This window comes from Suillus fuscotomentosus (assembly GCF_016647785.1).
Source record: "Suillus fuscotomentosus strain FC203 chromosome Unknown F5891scaffold_1, whole genome shotgun sequence".
Lineage (NCBI taxonomy): Eukaryota > Fungi > Basidiomycota > Agaricomycetes > Boletales > Suillaceae > Suillus > Suillus fuscotomentosus.
The window spans coordinates 2,791,238-2,805,729 of NW_024539513.1; the positions used below are offsets into that span (position 1 = coordinate 2,791,238).

A 14,492-nucleotide genomic window follows, 5' to 3' on the forward strand; every position below is an offset into this window, starting at 1 on the left:
TATCTAAGAATCTTAAGGTTAATAATGTACCTGCTCTATAAATGCAAGCGCTTTGCCAAGCGAATCACCAGTGTTAAACTCATCTTCGTGGTCACCGTCACCGTTAACTCCCAAGGTTGCAAGCTCCTTGTTTAAGATGTCGAGTTCAGCATCATCTCCCTTATCAAGCGCCTGATGGGTCTTCTTCATCACCGCGTCTACAAAGTGTTGTGCCATGAGGTTCAGGATGTGTTCCTGGCATCTAATGCAGTGTGTGGCAGGTATCCATCGGACACCTTCCGGATCAATTTTGCAAGCATCTTCCTTCATTGCCGTATCATTGTTGCTTGCATTGTCAGAAGTCATCCATCCAACCTGCACGAAGCAAACCATTAGCTTTACCATTAGATAGTAGAGACCAGACCTTACCTTAGCTCAGACATCATATGTATCAATTGATTGAATAAGCATATGAGCAATATTTTGCCCACTGTGATCGCCCTCAATGTGCTCGAAACTGAGCTGCTCACGACATAACTCCCATTGCAGGGGTTTATCATCCGGGTTCCAAATGTAATGGCCAGTGATGGAGAAAAATGGGTCACCAATAATCAAAGTCCAAGAGTCAAACGTCATGGAAACTTTACTATCGACCTTTGTGAGATGTTCGCGTATGACGTCGACTATAGCTAATGTGCGTGCCTTGATGGTCTCAGTAAGCTTGGTGCAGTGAGGTATGTCTCTCTCAGTAAGGCCAGGCCGAACATAGCGAAGTAAGTTTTGGAAGGCTGGTTTGTCAACCAGCTGCAGCGCTTCGTCTTTGGTCACAATAAGTTCCATTATGTACTCCAGGAGTCCTTCCTTGGTAAATGTAGGGACCTTGGTGATGAGGATCATATCAAGGGTGGATTGTCTGGACAGAGCCGGATCCTCACTAGTCAGAATGGCTCAAGGGTGCATAGTAATCCCTGCCGCTTGGCAGCGAGCCTTGTAGAACTGAAAGTGGTTTTTTTTACTAATAGATATCAGCAAAAGTAAGAGATGACATTGAAAGAACATACCAGCTGAGGTGTGTCCACAGTGTAGAGATACCTCCTCGAAATACATGCTTACTCTCAGGTTCACCAGCGTCCCTACCAAACATTAGCAGAACACAATACACGCAGTTCTAATTACATACTTGCAAGGGTTGCATACCCAGTGTGTTTCATGGCGGGTGAAGACAGTGCGAATGTCAGCGGTACATTCAGTCTTTGGCAAAGTGGCTTGGATGGCATCCTCAGGTTCGGTTTTGGCTTTGGCTTCAGGTTTGGCTTCGCGCTGGTCCTCCAAAGGATCAGTGTCATGACCAGCGTCGTCGTCATCAAGGCTATCCTCATCTGATGAGCCCCTTCAGTGACCTAACCCTATGAACATGTCCAGCCCACCTTGACATTTCTTCCATGACACCAGGGCCAACCCACTATGGGCCCAGCATATGTTGTAAGGGTATGTCACTGGGTGGGCTCCCTTGTATGCTGTGTGCCCAATGGATAGCAGTGGGCCCCCTACCTATGTTTTTCTGAGGTGTGGAGTGGGCCCATGGGGGTGGCTAGATTGAAGACAACTTTATTTACAGATGGGCCTATAGTACAGTAGAAAGGCCATCTCTCGAGATTTTCGAGTAGGCCCGTATATTCAAATGTAGCCAAATTACATTCGCCGATGGCATCTCGGTCGGCAAACATCAGATACAGCGGCGGATACAAATTGCAAATTCGGCCGGCCGAATAACTTCCATGATAGCGGGCGCATGCGCTCCCCGCATATGAATATGGCAAATCCGACATACCAGCGGCTAAAACATGCAAGCTCCGCCGGCTGCATAATTCGCCGGGAGGGTATCTTTACATCGCCAGCAAGGGTTCGCCGGAATATGGAACTAGCACGCACATCCAGCGCAATCATTAGAATAGCCGTGTTTATCGGCGACATGTCTCGGTGAATAAGCATTATCCGCCAAGCAAATACAATTTTTAGCACACCCGGCGGTGGCCCAATGGTGTGTCAACGGGCCCACATGATGTCAGCACATCAATGGGCCCGCTGTCAGTGTGTGCACTAGTAGAATGGGCCTGCCGGCTGTATGCAAAAAGTGTTAGTGGGCCCACATGGAGGGATGAACTAAGGGATGCGGGCCTACCCCAGAAATACAGCATACCGGATAGAGCCCGATGTATCTGCGCGAAGATGCAGATGGGCCCGACTACATCAGTCCATCTGTGCGGCGGGGCTCACACCATGTATGGCACTTCAAATGGGCCTACCGGCAGTATGCAAATAATTATGATGGGCCCATCTCGAGGTCTGAACAAAGGGATGCAGGCCTGCTCTAAAAGTATAAAATAGTAGAATAAGCCCACCGTAACCTGGGAGGGTGCAGACTGGCCCAGCTATATTACGCTGTTTGTACAGTTGGGCCCACGCCATGTATGGCACTGTGAATGGGCCTACCAGCAGTATGCAAACAATCACGGTGGGCCCATCTCGAGGTCTGAACAAAGGGATGCAGGCCTGCCCTAGATGTAGAAAATAGTAGGATAAGCCCGCTGTATCCTTGGAGGGTGCACACAGGCCCAGCTATATGGCGCTCATTGTACGGTCGGGCCCACACCATGTAAGGCACTACACCGGCAGGCCCATATCATGGTACAAAGTGGTAATGGGCCCAGTCTTGACAGTGGGTAACAGGGTGAGCCTGGGCAAATACTTCGCTAAATTCCAACAGGCTCGTATGTACCGCCGTTGATACAACGGGGTCCATGACATGCTGGAACAAGGTTTCAGGACCCAAATACCATCATTGCCGGGTGCCGGACACAATGTGAGCATAAACAGGTGCTGCCGTGTACGGCGACCATTGGAATTACATCAGTGCCATTGGTAAAAAAATGGTGACACAATGGCAGGACACCAGCGTGTGATCAATAGTATTAAAAATTATCATCACAAATACTATGTAGTGCTGACCGGCAGCACATCATGCCCATTCTAGATTCCATGGTAACAAACAACAAAGTAAACTATACATGAGTTCTATTGTACTGGTAAACATATAAGCATAATTCTGCATGACATATTACATAATGGCGTCATCGGTGGCCTTCATGGCTACCGGCAAACAAGCAATCTCAGCGTGAGGCATCGCCGGACCAGTGGGCAGTTCAACATTGGCCTCGATGGAGGTACCGGCAGGTGTGGCGCCCAACGGGATAGATGTGTCCTCAGTGGGCGCCAACGAAGGTTCAGTGCCCAGCTGCATATCACCAGCTGGAGTGTCGGGGGGAGGCTGAGTGGTTAGTGCCGGAGGTGCTTGCTCACCAGGCGGCACATCGAGGGGGTCAGTGCCAGCAGCAGGCTGAGCGGTTGCCAACACGACAAGTCGGCAGAGGACTTCTAACTCAGCTTCCAGCAGATCGGCATGTCGGTCCTGTGCTGCCAAACTCTCCCGAAATTGCCGGTCGCCATTGGCAACTTGCTGCAGCAAGGTTTCAATGGTGGCCCAAAGGCCGGCAACCTCGTCGCGGAGATCCTGCATCTCCTGATTAGGGATGCTGGGAGGGGCTGGCTCAGCCCGGATCTCAACTTGCGGGGGAGGTGGCTGCTCCTGGCTGGCTGCCGGAGCAACAAAAGCAGCTGGGGCTGATATTCTATTTAGTTATGAGTGACTTGTAAAAAATGAGATGTACCAGGTGGTGGCGAGCAATGGCGCCAAGATTGGGAGCATGTGCACCGTGCCATCACCGACTTCGGCTTCATTTTCGGCGCCTCGGAGCCCTTGCCTCCGCATCAAATCTTCAGGCGGCTGCAAAGCGCACACACGCGCAACTTTCTGCCGTGGTCCTTGTGATAGGCCTGTCGGCAAATCAGATCCCTTACGACGCATTGACCGCAGCGGAGAGCCCAAACTTCTGCCGTCAAATTGGCAAACTCATCCTCCATGAGATCTGGACCTGAAGTCATCTTTGGGATGTCAGTTTCAAAGAAGCAATGCAAAAGTATGGTTACTTACCGGCTTGGCAACAGGTGCGGCGGTGATCTTCCTCGGCAGCTCCACAGCGTCTTCCTCATCGCCATCATCTTCCGTTTATTCTTCGGTGTCCACTTCGACATAGGCACAGCATGCCTTTTTATTGGTCTGGGCAGGATGTCAGATAAGAGGTACTACAATGAGTAATGAGCTTACTGTGATAACCGGACTCGCTGGTTCCTCTTCTTCAAGTTCATCGTCACTGGTAATGATGGCCTTTGACTTCTGCTGCTGCCGCTTGGACATGGCTGGGCGGCTGCGGCTCCGAGCACTTGAGGCACGGGGACATTTCCTGCGCTCAATGCCTCACCCGCATTCCTCAGGCTCCTCCATCGCAAGCTGCTTCCTGAGCTGAGATGGGCCCAGGCGTGGTGGAGAAGCTGAGGCCGAAGGGCTCCGCCGGTAGTTCCTGATGGAAGGGAACAAAGGGTGAGTTTTGATGCGGATATCGTCACCTCGAATGTTTCCCCAAGCGGGTGTGCCGGTGAGACCGGTCCTGGATGCATTCATGTGCTGCTGCAGTTCTGCAGCAGCCGACAAAATTAGCGGCGAGAGGATGGTAACACTCCTGCCATGAGACATCATTGCCTGGGTCTGCAAAAGATTAGGTAATGTTAGTGTGTTGAAGCAGAACTTACCAAAGCCCTGCCCATCTCCATCACTATAGTGAGATGTTCAGGATTGCCGGCATCTAATTGCCAAGCTTGGCCCAGAAGGTGCTCAATCTTGTCAGCGGCATCGCTGAAGGCCTTGTTAGCAGTGGCGATGTTTGCATTCAAGGAGGACATGGTGTTGGTTTAAGTTTGGAATGAGGAACAGCGAAAAGTGGCAACTATATATATCTAACTCCGCTGTGACCACGGTGGCAGTGGATTATGTTATACATTCATTGTGCGACGGCATTTACCGAACAGGACCACTGCATCCAAGACGCTCCACAATTCACACATCCACAGCTGTGATACAACGGCACACATTGTTTTGGCCGGATGTTGACTGATCTGGCTAATTAAAGGTCGATCCACTGGTCCACAAGGGACAAGCTTGGACATCGGTGACACCCGCCGAATGACACAATAAAATTCAATCCCCAAAACCACATCATTATGTAATTGAAGTTCCGATTGTGTCAATTTATTTAAAGGCTCTGCCATGACATGTTTGGACTACAATTGCATCATGTCCAAACCTACCATCGCCACTCTCTCGGCAGAATCGATGTCCGATGAAATGGACTTGGACTTGGCCGATATCGCTGCCATATTTGAGTATGCTACCTCCCGCTTATCGGCAATTCAGACTGAGCTAGAGAGTACCCGGCACACCTTGCCAATAAAGACCCACCGGATCATAGGCCAGTACCTGAACTGGGAAGGAGAGGTAAGTATTTGCCTTGTCGGCTGCCCGCTGAGCTAATGAATCTTCAAGTCCTTTACATTGCCTTGGATGTCCTTCTGTGCCGGGCTCTCAATTAGCCCGCCGCTGTCTCGGAACCTCTGGTTCTTTGTCGGTGTGCTATCTATGAAGCAGGCCGGCCTGGTCACCAATTTTGAGGAGATCTACAATGCCTTAATGACCTTGCCGGCAGCGCCGGCTGGACCATGGCAAAAGGGCCGCCTCGCCAGGACTTATTGGACACCCTGGTGGATGAACACAGCCAACATCATAGCTGACGACAACTTTCTCCACACATACCCAAACTGTGTGCAGGTTCAGCAAATCATCGCCGAGCATTTCAAGCAATTGGTAAGGTTCTATCCACACAATTTGAGAAGTTCACTAACACCGGCCTTAGCCTGAGGGGAAAGTTCTAATTACCCCAGCCACATTGACCATCCCAATGTGCACGCCGGTTGCCGAGCAACTGTCCAATATCCACGCCAAGGTGCTTCACAAAGGCCAACTGATCGTGAAAATGCTGGAAGATAAGGTGGTCGAGGCCAAAATGGTGGCGGCCACAATGCTTCGGATGGACACCGCACTGGGGCAGGACATAGTTAAGGCCATCGCTGCCACCAAAAAATTGACAAAGTATTTGAAAAGGAAGGCGGCGCAATGAGCGGTGGGTCAGGGGCGACCGCCATTAGTGTTACCTTGTAATATAGCTGTACATAAATATCCTGACGTCTAATTTACTGCATGTTCCCCACCAATTACACTGACATGTTCCGGCGCCAGATGATTTATCATCACACCGAGGTATTTGAACATAACACATCGGTGTGAATCTCATTTGACTACAATGTGATCAGCTATTCCGCTCCTCACTGATGCTCTTGTCTAAACTTTTGTCGGGTGAAATGCCCATTTAGCCTCCTCCAAGAGACATTCATAGATTTTCCCCTGCCTACCCGCATAAGCCATGTGAGCTTCTTTTTTGGCTTCCTTCACAACGACGCCGAGACGTTTCCATTCCTCCGCCTTGTAACAAAAAAAATTGCAAGTCCAATCCATTTCATGCTGAACAAGTAAAATCTCCTCCGCCCAACAGTCTTTTAGAGCCTTTGCCCGGAGCCAATGTACCCGGTAAACTGGCACATCGGTGAGATCAGGAGAACCGACATGGCGCCGATGGGAATTGCTTACATTCATCCAACCAATCATTACTCTCGGAACCTCCTGCAACATCCAATGACCAAAACCACGGCAGCGTATTATTTCGCTGTCCTCGTGAGTTTGGATTGGCAACGGCGGTACTAACCTTGAGATGCTCCTTGGCTAGGGGCTGATATCGCCATAGTAAAGCATCATCGGCGCCGAGGCTGCAAAGTTGTTTGCGGCACTTCAAATAGATACTGGCTTGGATGCTGACCGCCCTATCAACCGAGTGCACCTGAGCCCAAGCTCAGGTGGCCGTTGCTTGAGATTTGGCAACCCTTACCGTCTTCCGAAAAATGACCACTTTGTCCGCCAAATAAACCCTGATGTTGTGCAAGGCATCATTGGCCTGGCCTTGCCGGAGGATAAGTTCTTGTTTTGCCAAATCATTGATGCCGATAGCAGTACATGTATCCTGCCCCAAATTGGACGGCAGGGGAATGACTGCCTTCTCTGGCTTAAAGACATTTCACTGATCGTCCATTTCTGCATCCGATTCTTCATCGAGGATGAGGAGATCTAGTTCCATGGCATGATCCTCATCATTGCCGGGCCTGTCGCCGAGGAACACAACCCCGGCCTCTCTCCATCAATCAATATCCCGTTGTAAGATGTCCCGGTGGTGGGCAATATATAACCGCTGTGTGTTGGTCGGTTGACCACCAACTTTCTTGATTTCCAATTGTAGTGTGACCTGGGCCTCCTCAATTGTTAAACCCTCTGCGAGCCATGTCGCTGCCCCTCGTCGCCGGATAGGCCCTGGGCCCCGTCCTTGTTCTGCTAATAATTGTATTTCCTGCTGCTTTCTCGTCAGCACTTTAGTTGAATCAGACTAGCCCTCCTGTACATCCTTCACACTGACCTTTCTGCAATTGTACTTCATAAATATCCATGGCTGTTGGATCACGGCGACAGCGTTGGTGCACCAACCTTTCTTGGCTTTCCCATTCTCGAACTTTCCCTGGATTGGCAGTTTCAGCAAGCTTTTCAAATGCCAGTCAGCTGTCAGCGGCCCCCCTGACCGCCTGATTGTACTTCTTGCAAAGGGACTTGCCTGTATGGCATATTAAAAATTGTCAAACATGACTGGACAGAGGACTCACTCATTCTGATCATTTTCATGAAGTTGCAATCATTCATTTGATAGTCCAAGCATTCCTTCCGGTGCGGAGTTCCCATGCCGCGAGCAGCCGGCAAAATAATATTTAACGGTGCCCATAGAGTCTCCATGATTTCGCCATCAATCCGAGTGGCGCCCTCAATGATATTTGATGCATATCTGACATAGCAACTTTCTTGATGCCCATGCACATGCCACAGTCCAATCCCAGGGATAATATCCAGTTCCTTAGGTATCTGTAAGATTGGACTCTCGGCGATGCGGTCCTTCAAACGCTTGTGGTACTGACAGTTTACATCATAAAATGTCAGGGCACGGCGGATTCCATCGGCGTTCATTTTTAACGCCTCGCATAATGCATAATCCATGTTCATCTGTCTGCATGACTTCAGCAACGGCATTTATTCACTGAGATATTGACACACCTTTCTCCCTTCTGAAAATTGACCATGGCGTGTGGCACAAAACAGCCATGCCATGCACAGGCGCAACCGCCGATGCCTGTTGCTTCCAATTTATGATGGGATGCATTTGCCTGATTCACCGCGCGGTGGTTGTTGCATTCCGATCGTTGAATAGTGTCCTGTGCAACAGCTAAATGCTCCTTGTACAAGGCGTCTCCTACCATAAACCCACGGCCGTCCATGAGAGAGACTTCATCACCGGGATGTACCGGATGGAGATGCTCGGCTTTGAAGTTTCCGTCCATGACGAGCGACCTTGTGTACAGCCAACTTGGAGTCTGTAAATTTGATCCTTCGTTCACATGAGAACTTTCCGTTTGTTCTCCGACAGGCAAAGTGACATTAATGCCTGGCTGGGGACACACCAGACAAAAGAGGGCTAGATCTCCGGGTCTGACGTCCTTTTCCTCATGGCCGAATCCGTTCCTTTTGAGAAGCTTAAGTTTTCTCCATTGTCTTGCCACCCTCATCAGCTCCCAGTACCAGTCCTTTCACCCAATAAGTGATTGGCCCAGCGAGAGATGAACACACTCACCGGCACTAAATGCGGAAAGACGGTCATTGTCATCCTTCTCAATTTGCTGTAGTAATTCATCGCCGAAGTCCCGCACTCCAGGTTGTCTAGCAAGAAGTCATTTAGGACGTTGAAAGTAAATGCTGTCTTCAGTTTCAAGAAAGACGCCAGGAATAAGCCCATTTGAAACATTTGTATATCGGCGGCGGCGTTTGGGCATGTGCAATACTTCACCAGGTGTGTATGCATGCCGGACTTGTCAACTATTGTTGTTAATGTGCTGTTACCCTTGACAAATGGCACACCGGTCGGAAGGTCATCAGCGCACTTTGAACTCGGGTCGCCGCCGTCTTTGTCTTCTGAACTCTCTATGTCTGTAGTGTTGGCTTCCTCTTCCCCTGTAGTAAATACACTAGATTCCCCCACATCATCGTCCCATGGACATGGGTTTCCATTATGGCCAAGCCAGATCACGATCCCACTCTTGACCAAGCAACTTTCCTCAAAGAAGGAGCCTGTCCATTGGCTGACTCGATGGAAGGGAAGTCTCTGGTGCTGGGTTCTGCAACAACTTGTGCAATAGAGAGGCTCACCGAAGCACCCATGACATTTGTAGACACCATCTGTCCCACATATGATACATGACCGATCTGATGGAACCTCCCTTTCCAGCAGTATGTCAAGATATGCTTTTGTCTTCGGGACCCATTGTCTTATATAGTCGTTTTGACTCTTGAGTTCAGATAAGCAGAGTGTAAAAGGTAAGGGTGAGGAAAGGCTCACCAGGGATTTTGGCAGGTGCAGTGGAATGACCCGGTGATCATCAAGTCCCCCAAGAAAGTCATCTCCACCATGGTGAAGCATGTCATGAGACAGCTGCTTAGAGGCAGACTTGGTAGGGGTTGCTGGAACTGATTGGCTGATCATGGGTCTCTCCACCCATTTGCCCACCACCTTCCTGGTCCAATATGATTTCTGCCATTCTACCACTGCATACTTTCGTTTGGGTGTCCACTCTTGGAGTCTGGAACCTTTCATTTGTTCACTGCAATGAGAATCTGCAAGAAGGGCAAGAGGTTTCAATTGGCCGATGGAACATGATTCTTGGGTTAATTTGATCATACTCGGATCATATCAGATAGGAGTACATAATATTAAGACCTAGAATGTAATATAAGATGATCCGAAGAGAACAAAGCAACCATATCCATCAGAATTACATAATATTAGCTGTGATACAAGGAACACCACTTCATCTTGACTGAACATAACAATGATATATATGACAAGTGCCCAATATGAACTGTAATATATGATGAACCGAGCAGAACAGAGAAACCCTGTGCAATCTCGGCCAAGGAACCAAACCTTACTGCCCCATATCAACCAACTACAGTATTTCCGATTCTTGAACCATTCAGAATCACTATCATCCATAACCCAACATGCCAAGAACTCAATCTCCTACAGTCCTCTCACAGCAGACGAAGGTTCACTTGGACAAGGCAGAGGTTGTGGTCCTCAGGGACCATCTGGAGGACTGGAGGTCAGTGATAGGGAAAGAAAGATCAAGGGTGCTCGTCGCCATCTACAAGGAAGCATCACTGCAAGCTCCTACCAAGGACCGAGCCATATTGAAAGCTCGGAAAAAAGTTTGTGACAATTTACACTTATTGGAATGATGAGAGCATTGATCGAATGTTGATGGAAGATTTACAAGCAATGGTTGCAAAACCAATCTCGGCGGAAAAAAAAATCCCAAGCCCCTCATCAAGTATGGCAGACGTTGGACGGCGAGGCAAGTCCTGATCCAGACTCATAAAGACCTCATCCGAGAGGAGACCGGGGAGATGGCTGGAAGTGAGGAGATGATCAGCAAGTGGCCAAAGGCAGGCGAAGTCAGTGATTGATAGGTTGTCGGCGGAGGAGAGGGAACAGGTGCAAGCCACGGCGGAGAAATGGAACAATCAAGCGGCGCCGCCAGAGGTTCAAGCCGAGGTCGCCGAGAGCAAGGGCGCCGAGATGATTGAGCATTTCGCCACCAAAATGTTCAAGCAAGCTGGAATGAGGGTTTGTGTGCTGTCTGCATGGAACAACAGCAAAGGGAAGCTCATGTTAGGAGGGTGTGTCATCTCATACATATGCTACGTTCAACATTAACTGTGTGGAAGTCATGACTTCAATGAACAGTTTGGGAACGGCGAGAGCTTCATTAAAACAAGGGATTGGGACGGCATTTTTATGCCGGAATGGGGGGAATATGCTGGGGAGCAATTCGGTGAGATGCAAATTATTTGTGCCGGACCAAACATACTAATGTAGGTGTAGATGCAGAAGATGGGGAAGAGCCCCTGATGGTGAAGTCAAAGAAGCGGCAGCCCAGGAAGCTTGTTGAGCTCGAAGAAGATGCCGAAGGTTGGCCGATGCTCCCGGATACAATGGATGGAATCGTGCCGAGCAACAACACATGATTCGATCTTTCCTCACGAAGCTATACAGTATGTACTTTTTATTTAACGTTAGAAATGATTTACACAAAGCATAGGGATGTGTGGGGGTGAAGACACCCTCAAGTCAGCGGTGCCCTGGGGAGATGTAAGCCAGGACCCATCGGCGTTCTTCGACAGTACACAATGGCCCGCCGGTGTGCAGTTCAAGGAACCCTCCAAGATGGACATATCAGATGCAAGTACTTTGCTACAATTCTTGTTCGCCCGGCAAGGAAAAACATTCAACCGGCCTTTTCATTCACGGCATGGCAAGATTCTGATGGAGACATCTGTGAGGCCGTTGTGTTCCCAGCACCCCTGCACGCCGGCAGCAATGCAAACCATGCCCATCGGAGACAACAAAAGGCTCGCCGGGCCATCAAGGATAGCATTTCGGAGGATGAGTTAGATAGCGATAATGATGGCTCATCAAGTGAAGATGACGGGCCACTTTTCACTTCCCGAAGGAAAGATGTCACGCCACCGCGGCAGGCGACTCTCCCGGTGAACAAGCCCAAGCCTCGCAAGATGAAATCTGACCCTGCTCCCCAACGGCGAAGTGCACGGCAGATGTCAGCAGCCGTCGGCGATGTGGCAAAACCTGTGATTGCCGCGGTCAGCAATACCAAGGAGCCTGCGAGGACTCAGAAGAAGGCCGTAAAGCAGCCATCCACATCCTTGGGTGCTATCACAAGAGGCAAGGAGGTGACATATGCCGCCGATGAAAAGCCCAGGGGGTCAAAGCGCCGTGCTCCTGACGCTGTTAGTGATATGCCGGCGAAGAGAACCAGAAGCAGGACATTTGCGCCGGAGTCATCTTTGGGTACACGCGGCAAGAAGTAATCATACAATCACATATCAGTAGAATACCAACAATCAATTCACTTTATGACCGGTGCAACACCGGTCTCATGCATATACAACAAATGAAGCTGCAAACCTATGTACAAGTGATTGGTATATGTATTGTGTAAACTAGTCACTACCGGCAGACTTTCCCTCTGCCTTCTGCACCTCTTTGGACAGAGAGTCCACCAATGGAACAACTCTGGCCTGCACCGCCGCCATGTGATGCAAGTGGATCAAATCTTTGAAAATCCGGGTCAATTTATCTCTGCTCTCACAGAACGCTGACATGATGACCCGGTTGCTGTCCAGGACTTCATCGGGCTTAGGAGGCCGGACATCATCGCCGGGGTTGACTATGCTGCCAAGCATTAACTGCGCAAGCTTATCAACTAGGAATAGTCAGTAGAGTTGTACCGGACCAAGAAGTGATTCTTACATTCATCTCCTCCAAGGTGTTTGACTATGTTGATTCGCTGCCTTCTCGGCATCGCCGACCATGCTCAAAAGGGAAGGCCGAGGTTCGGATGATTCAGCGGAATTGCTCGGCGTGCATTTCTTTGGAAACGCGAACTCCACATTTGGTAGGCCCTTCGGTGTGTACGCCACGTCCATCCGAGTGGGAGCGGGCGGCGTGGCTGCTGGTCCGGCCGCCCTAACCGGAAGAGGTTGCCAATCTCCCACTTTAGCCGGAGGAGCTTGACAATTGAACGGAAATGCTGTGAATACATGTCAATATAAATAAACACAAGATGGTGTGTAGGACCGACTTACGTGTATTGGAGAGATCATATCCCACATGAAGTGGTGGACCCGGCGCAGGTGTCGGCGATAGATTCCAACCAAAGTCGAAGGCTGGCTTTGGTGTTGGAGGCGGAGGAGGAGTGGGGATGACAGTTGGTGTCGCTGACCATTGCGGAGTGACATCTAAGTCCATTCCAAAATTGAATGGTGTCGTAACCGGTGTGACCGGATCATTTGTCGCAACTGGTGTGTTCCAGCCGAAGTCCAATATTGGCCGAGCTACTGGAGGCGGTGTGGGTGACGCCTCTATGCCGGCGTCAAACCCAAAGTTGAATGCCGGTTGGAGGATTGGCGGGGTGCAGTTCCCGAGGTTCAAACCCAAAGTTAAACCTGGACGGCGGCCCTGGCGGCACCGTCGCAGTGTCAGCCTGTGCAGCTGCTGGCCGAGGTGAGAGTGAAACATTGAGGTTAGTGTCAAACCCGAAGTTAAAGGCCGGTTGGTCCGGCGGTGTGGGTTGAGGTTCAAACCGAAGTTGAGCTGATATGGCAGTGCCGACACCGTATCCGCTGTGTTAACTTGGGAATGCACAGGGGGAGCCCCAAACCCAAAATACATCACTGAAAGAAATCATAAAGTAAGCTTTGATCTGGGCATGAAATGAGACTTACTGCTTGAAGTGTCGCCGGCGTTAGATGACGGCGCTTGAGATTCAGACTCGTCGTCCATCGGGATATCGAAATGGACGCGGCGGTCGTTTAAATGAGCCATGGTAGTCGATGGTACCAATCAGTGTTAAATGGAAGGGAGATGGCGACCTCTGGATGCTGGCATTAAATATCACACGACTGTGGTTTGGTCCACGGCGGGGTTTAAATGTGGGCCACACAACAATGGATGTTTGCCTGTGAGAAATCAGGCACGTTATCCATCGCAGTGCTTCTCCGGCCTCATGGCACCGGGTCCCGAGCCGATCTATGTGGACTTCAAATTTCAATTGGTCCACTCTCACATATATTGTCAGAATTAATCTTGTGGACTTTTACCTTTGTTTCCGCCCACATATGATGCCATCCACAACGGTTTCCAACAAAGCACTTGAAGATGCTACTGCTCGAGTGCAACAACTGGTGGCTCAAGCTATGCAGTTGAAGAATGGCCCCGCTGGCCATTTCACGATGGCCATGGAAATCGCAAAAAATTTGGTGAGTATGCCATGATGAACAATGGACTGGGGCTGAATCAACACCAGTCAGCCGGTGTTTGAACAACATGGACGATCAGCGAGCATGATTTCGCCATTGTTGCTATCGGCGGCGATGGAGTTGCAGTCGCATTTGGACCCAGGTGACTCACCAATCCTGTATAAGTATCCCCATATGGGGCAACATATTATGGATGATCGCCGCATTGAGAAACATCCTTTGTACCCGGAAGGCTCTCAAGTTTATTGCTTCCTCAAGCCCATCGCCATTGTCCCACCCTCCGGTACAAACCGGGCTGAGGCGGTGATTGACAATGCAACGGAGGACCCGCCGGTTGCGTCAAAACCCAAGCCAAAGCCAATCGTATCCGTAAAAAACACTGAAGGTTCGTGGATAGTTCTGAAAGTGATGGCATCGAAATCATTGACCATGTAGTCGCCACTAACGCCGCTCCGCGGACATTCGG

General features: G+C 49.9%; 7 protein-coding genes across 7 annotated transcripts; 4 read left to right on the forward strand and 3 right to left on the reverse strand.

Moving 5' to 3' along the window:
* Positions 1-3,097: 3,097 nt before the first annotated feature.
* F5891DRAFT_974222 (uncharacterized protein) lies at positions 3,098-4,836 on the reverse strand (the record flags this gene model as incomplete). Its single annotated transcript, XM_041376434.1, has 7 exons — positions 3,098-3,660; positions 3,688-3,873; positions 3,909-3,981; positions 4,031-4,084; positions 4,205-4,319; positions 4,359-4,642; positions 4,687-4,836. The coding sequence occupies 7 exons, from the start codon at positions 4,834-4,836 to the stop codon at positions 3,098-3,100; spliced, it is 1,425 nt and encodes a 474-aa protein (XP_041234521.1).
* Positions 4,837-5,227: 391 nt separating this feature from the next.
* F5891DRAFT_974223 (uncharacterized protein) lies at positions 5,228-6,107 on the forward strand (the record flags this gene model as incomplete). Its single annotated transcript, XM_041376435.1, has 3 exons — positions 5,228-5,428; positions 5,477-5,794; positions 5,844-6,107. 3 exons carry the CDS (start codon positions 5,228-5,230, stop codon positions 6,105-6,107), a joined length of 783 nt encoding a protein of 260 aa, XP_041234522.1.
* Positions 6,108-6,328: 221 nt separating this feature from the next.
* Positions 6,329-8,475, reverse strand: F5891DRAFT_1180522 (uncharacterized protein; the record flags this gene model as incomplete). The annotated part of the gene is made up of 8 exons (XM_041365945.1): positions 6,329-6,579; positions 6,635-6,881; positions 6,930-7,103; positions 7,314-7,445; positions 7,509-7,607; positions 7,669-7,700; positions 7,750-8,144; positions 8,192-8,475. 8 exons carry the CDS (start codon positions 8,473-8,475, stop codon positions 6,329-6,331), a joined length of 1,614 nt encoding a protein of 537 aa, XP_041234523.1.
* Positions 8,476-10,189: 1,714 nt separating this feature from the next.
* F5891DRAFT_1180523 (uncharacterized protein) lies at positions 10,190-11,215 on the forward strand (the record flags this gene model as incomplete). Its single annotated transcript, XM_041365946.1, has 5 exons — positions 10,190-10,290; positions 10,465-10,642; positions 10,671-10,867; positions 10,916-11,022; positions 11,073-11,215. 5 exons carry the CDS (start codon positions 10,190-10,192, stop codon positions 11,213-11,215), a joined length of 726 nt encoding a protein of 241 aa, XP_041234524.1.
* Positions 11,216-11,377: 162 nt separating this feature from the next.
* On the forward strand, positions 11,378-12,076 carry F5891DRAFT_1180524 (uncharacterized protein; the record flags this gene model as incomplete). Its single annotated transcript, XM_041365947.1, has 1 exon — positions 11,378-12,076. One exon carries the CDS (start codon positions 11,378-11,380, stop codon positions 12,074-12,076), a length of 699 nt encoding a protein of 232 aa, XP_041234525.1.
* Positions 12,077-12,208: 132 nt separating this feature from the next.
* On the reverse strand, positions 12,209-13,592 carry F5891DRAFT_974226 (uncharacterized protein; the record flags this gene model as incomplete). The annotated part of the gene is made up of 4 exons (XM_041376436.1): positions 12,209-12,471; positions 12,544-12,798; positions 12,854-13,441; positions 13,493-13,592. 4 exons carry the CDS (start codon positions 13,590-13,592, stop codon positions 12,209-12,211), a joined length of 1,206 nt encoding a protein of 401 aa, XP_041234526.1.
* Positions 13,593-13,888: 296 nt separating this feature from the next.
* On the forward strand, positions 13,889-14,461 carry F5891DRAFT_1180526 (uncharacterized protein; the record flags this gene model as incomplete). Its single annotated transcript, XM_041365948.1, has 2 exons — positions 13,889-14,026; positions 14,078-14,461. 2 exons carry the CDS (start codon positions 13,889-13,891, stop codon positions 14,459-14,461), a joined length of 522 nt encoding a protein of 173 aa, XP_041234527.1.
* Positions 14,462-14,492: the final 31 nt, after the last annotated feature.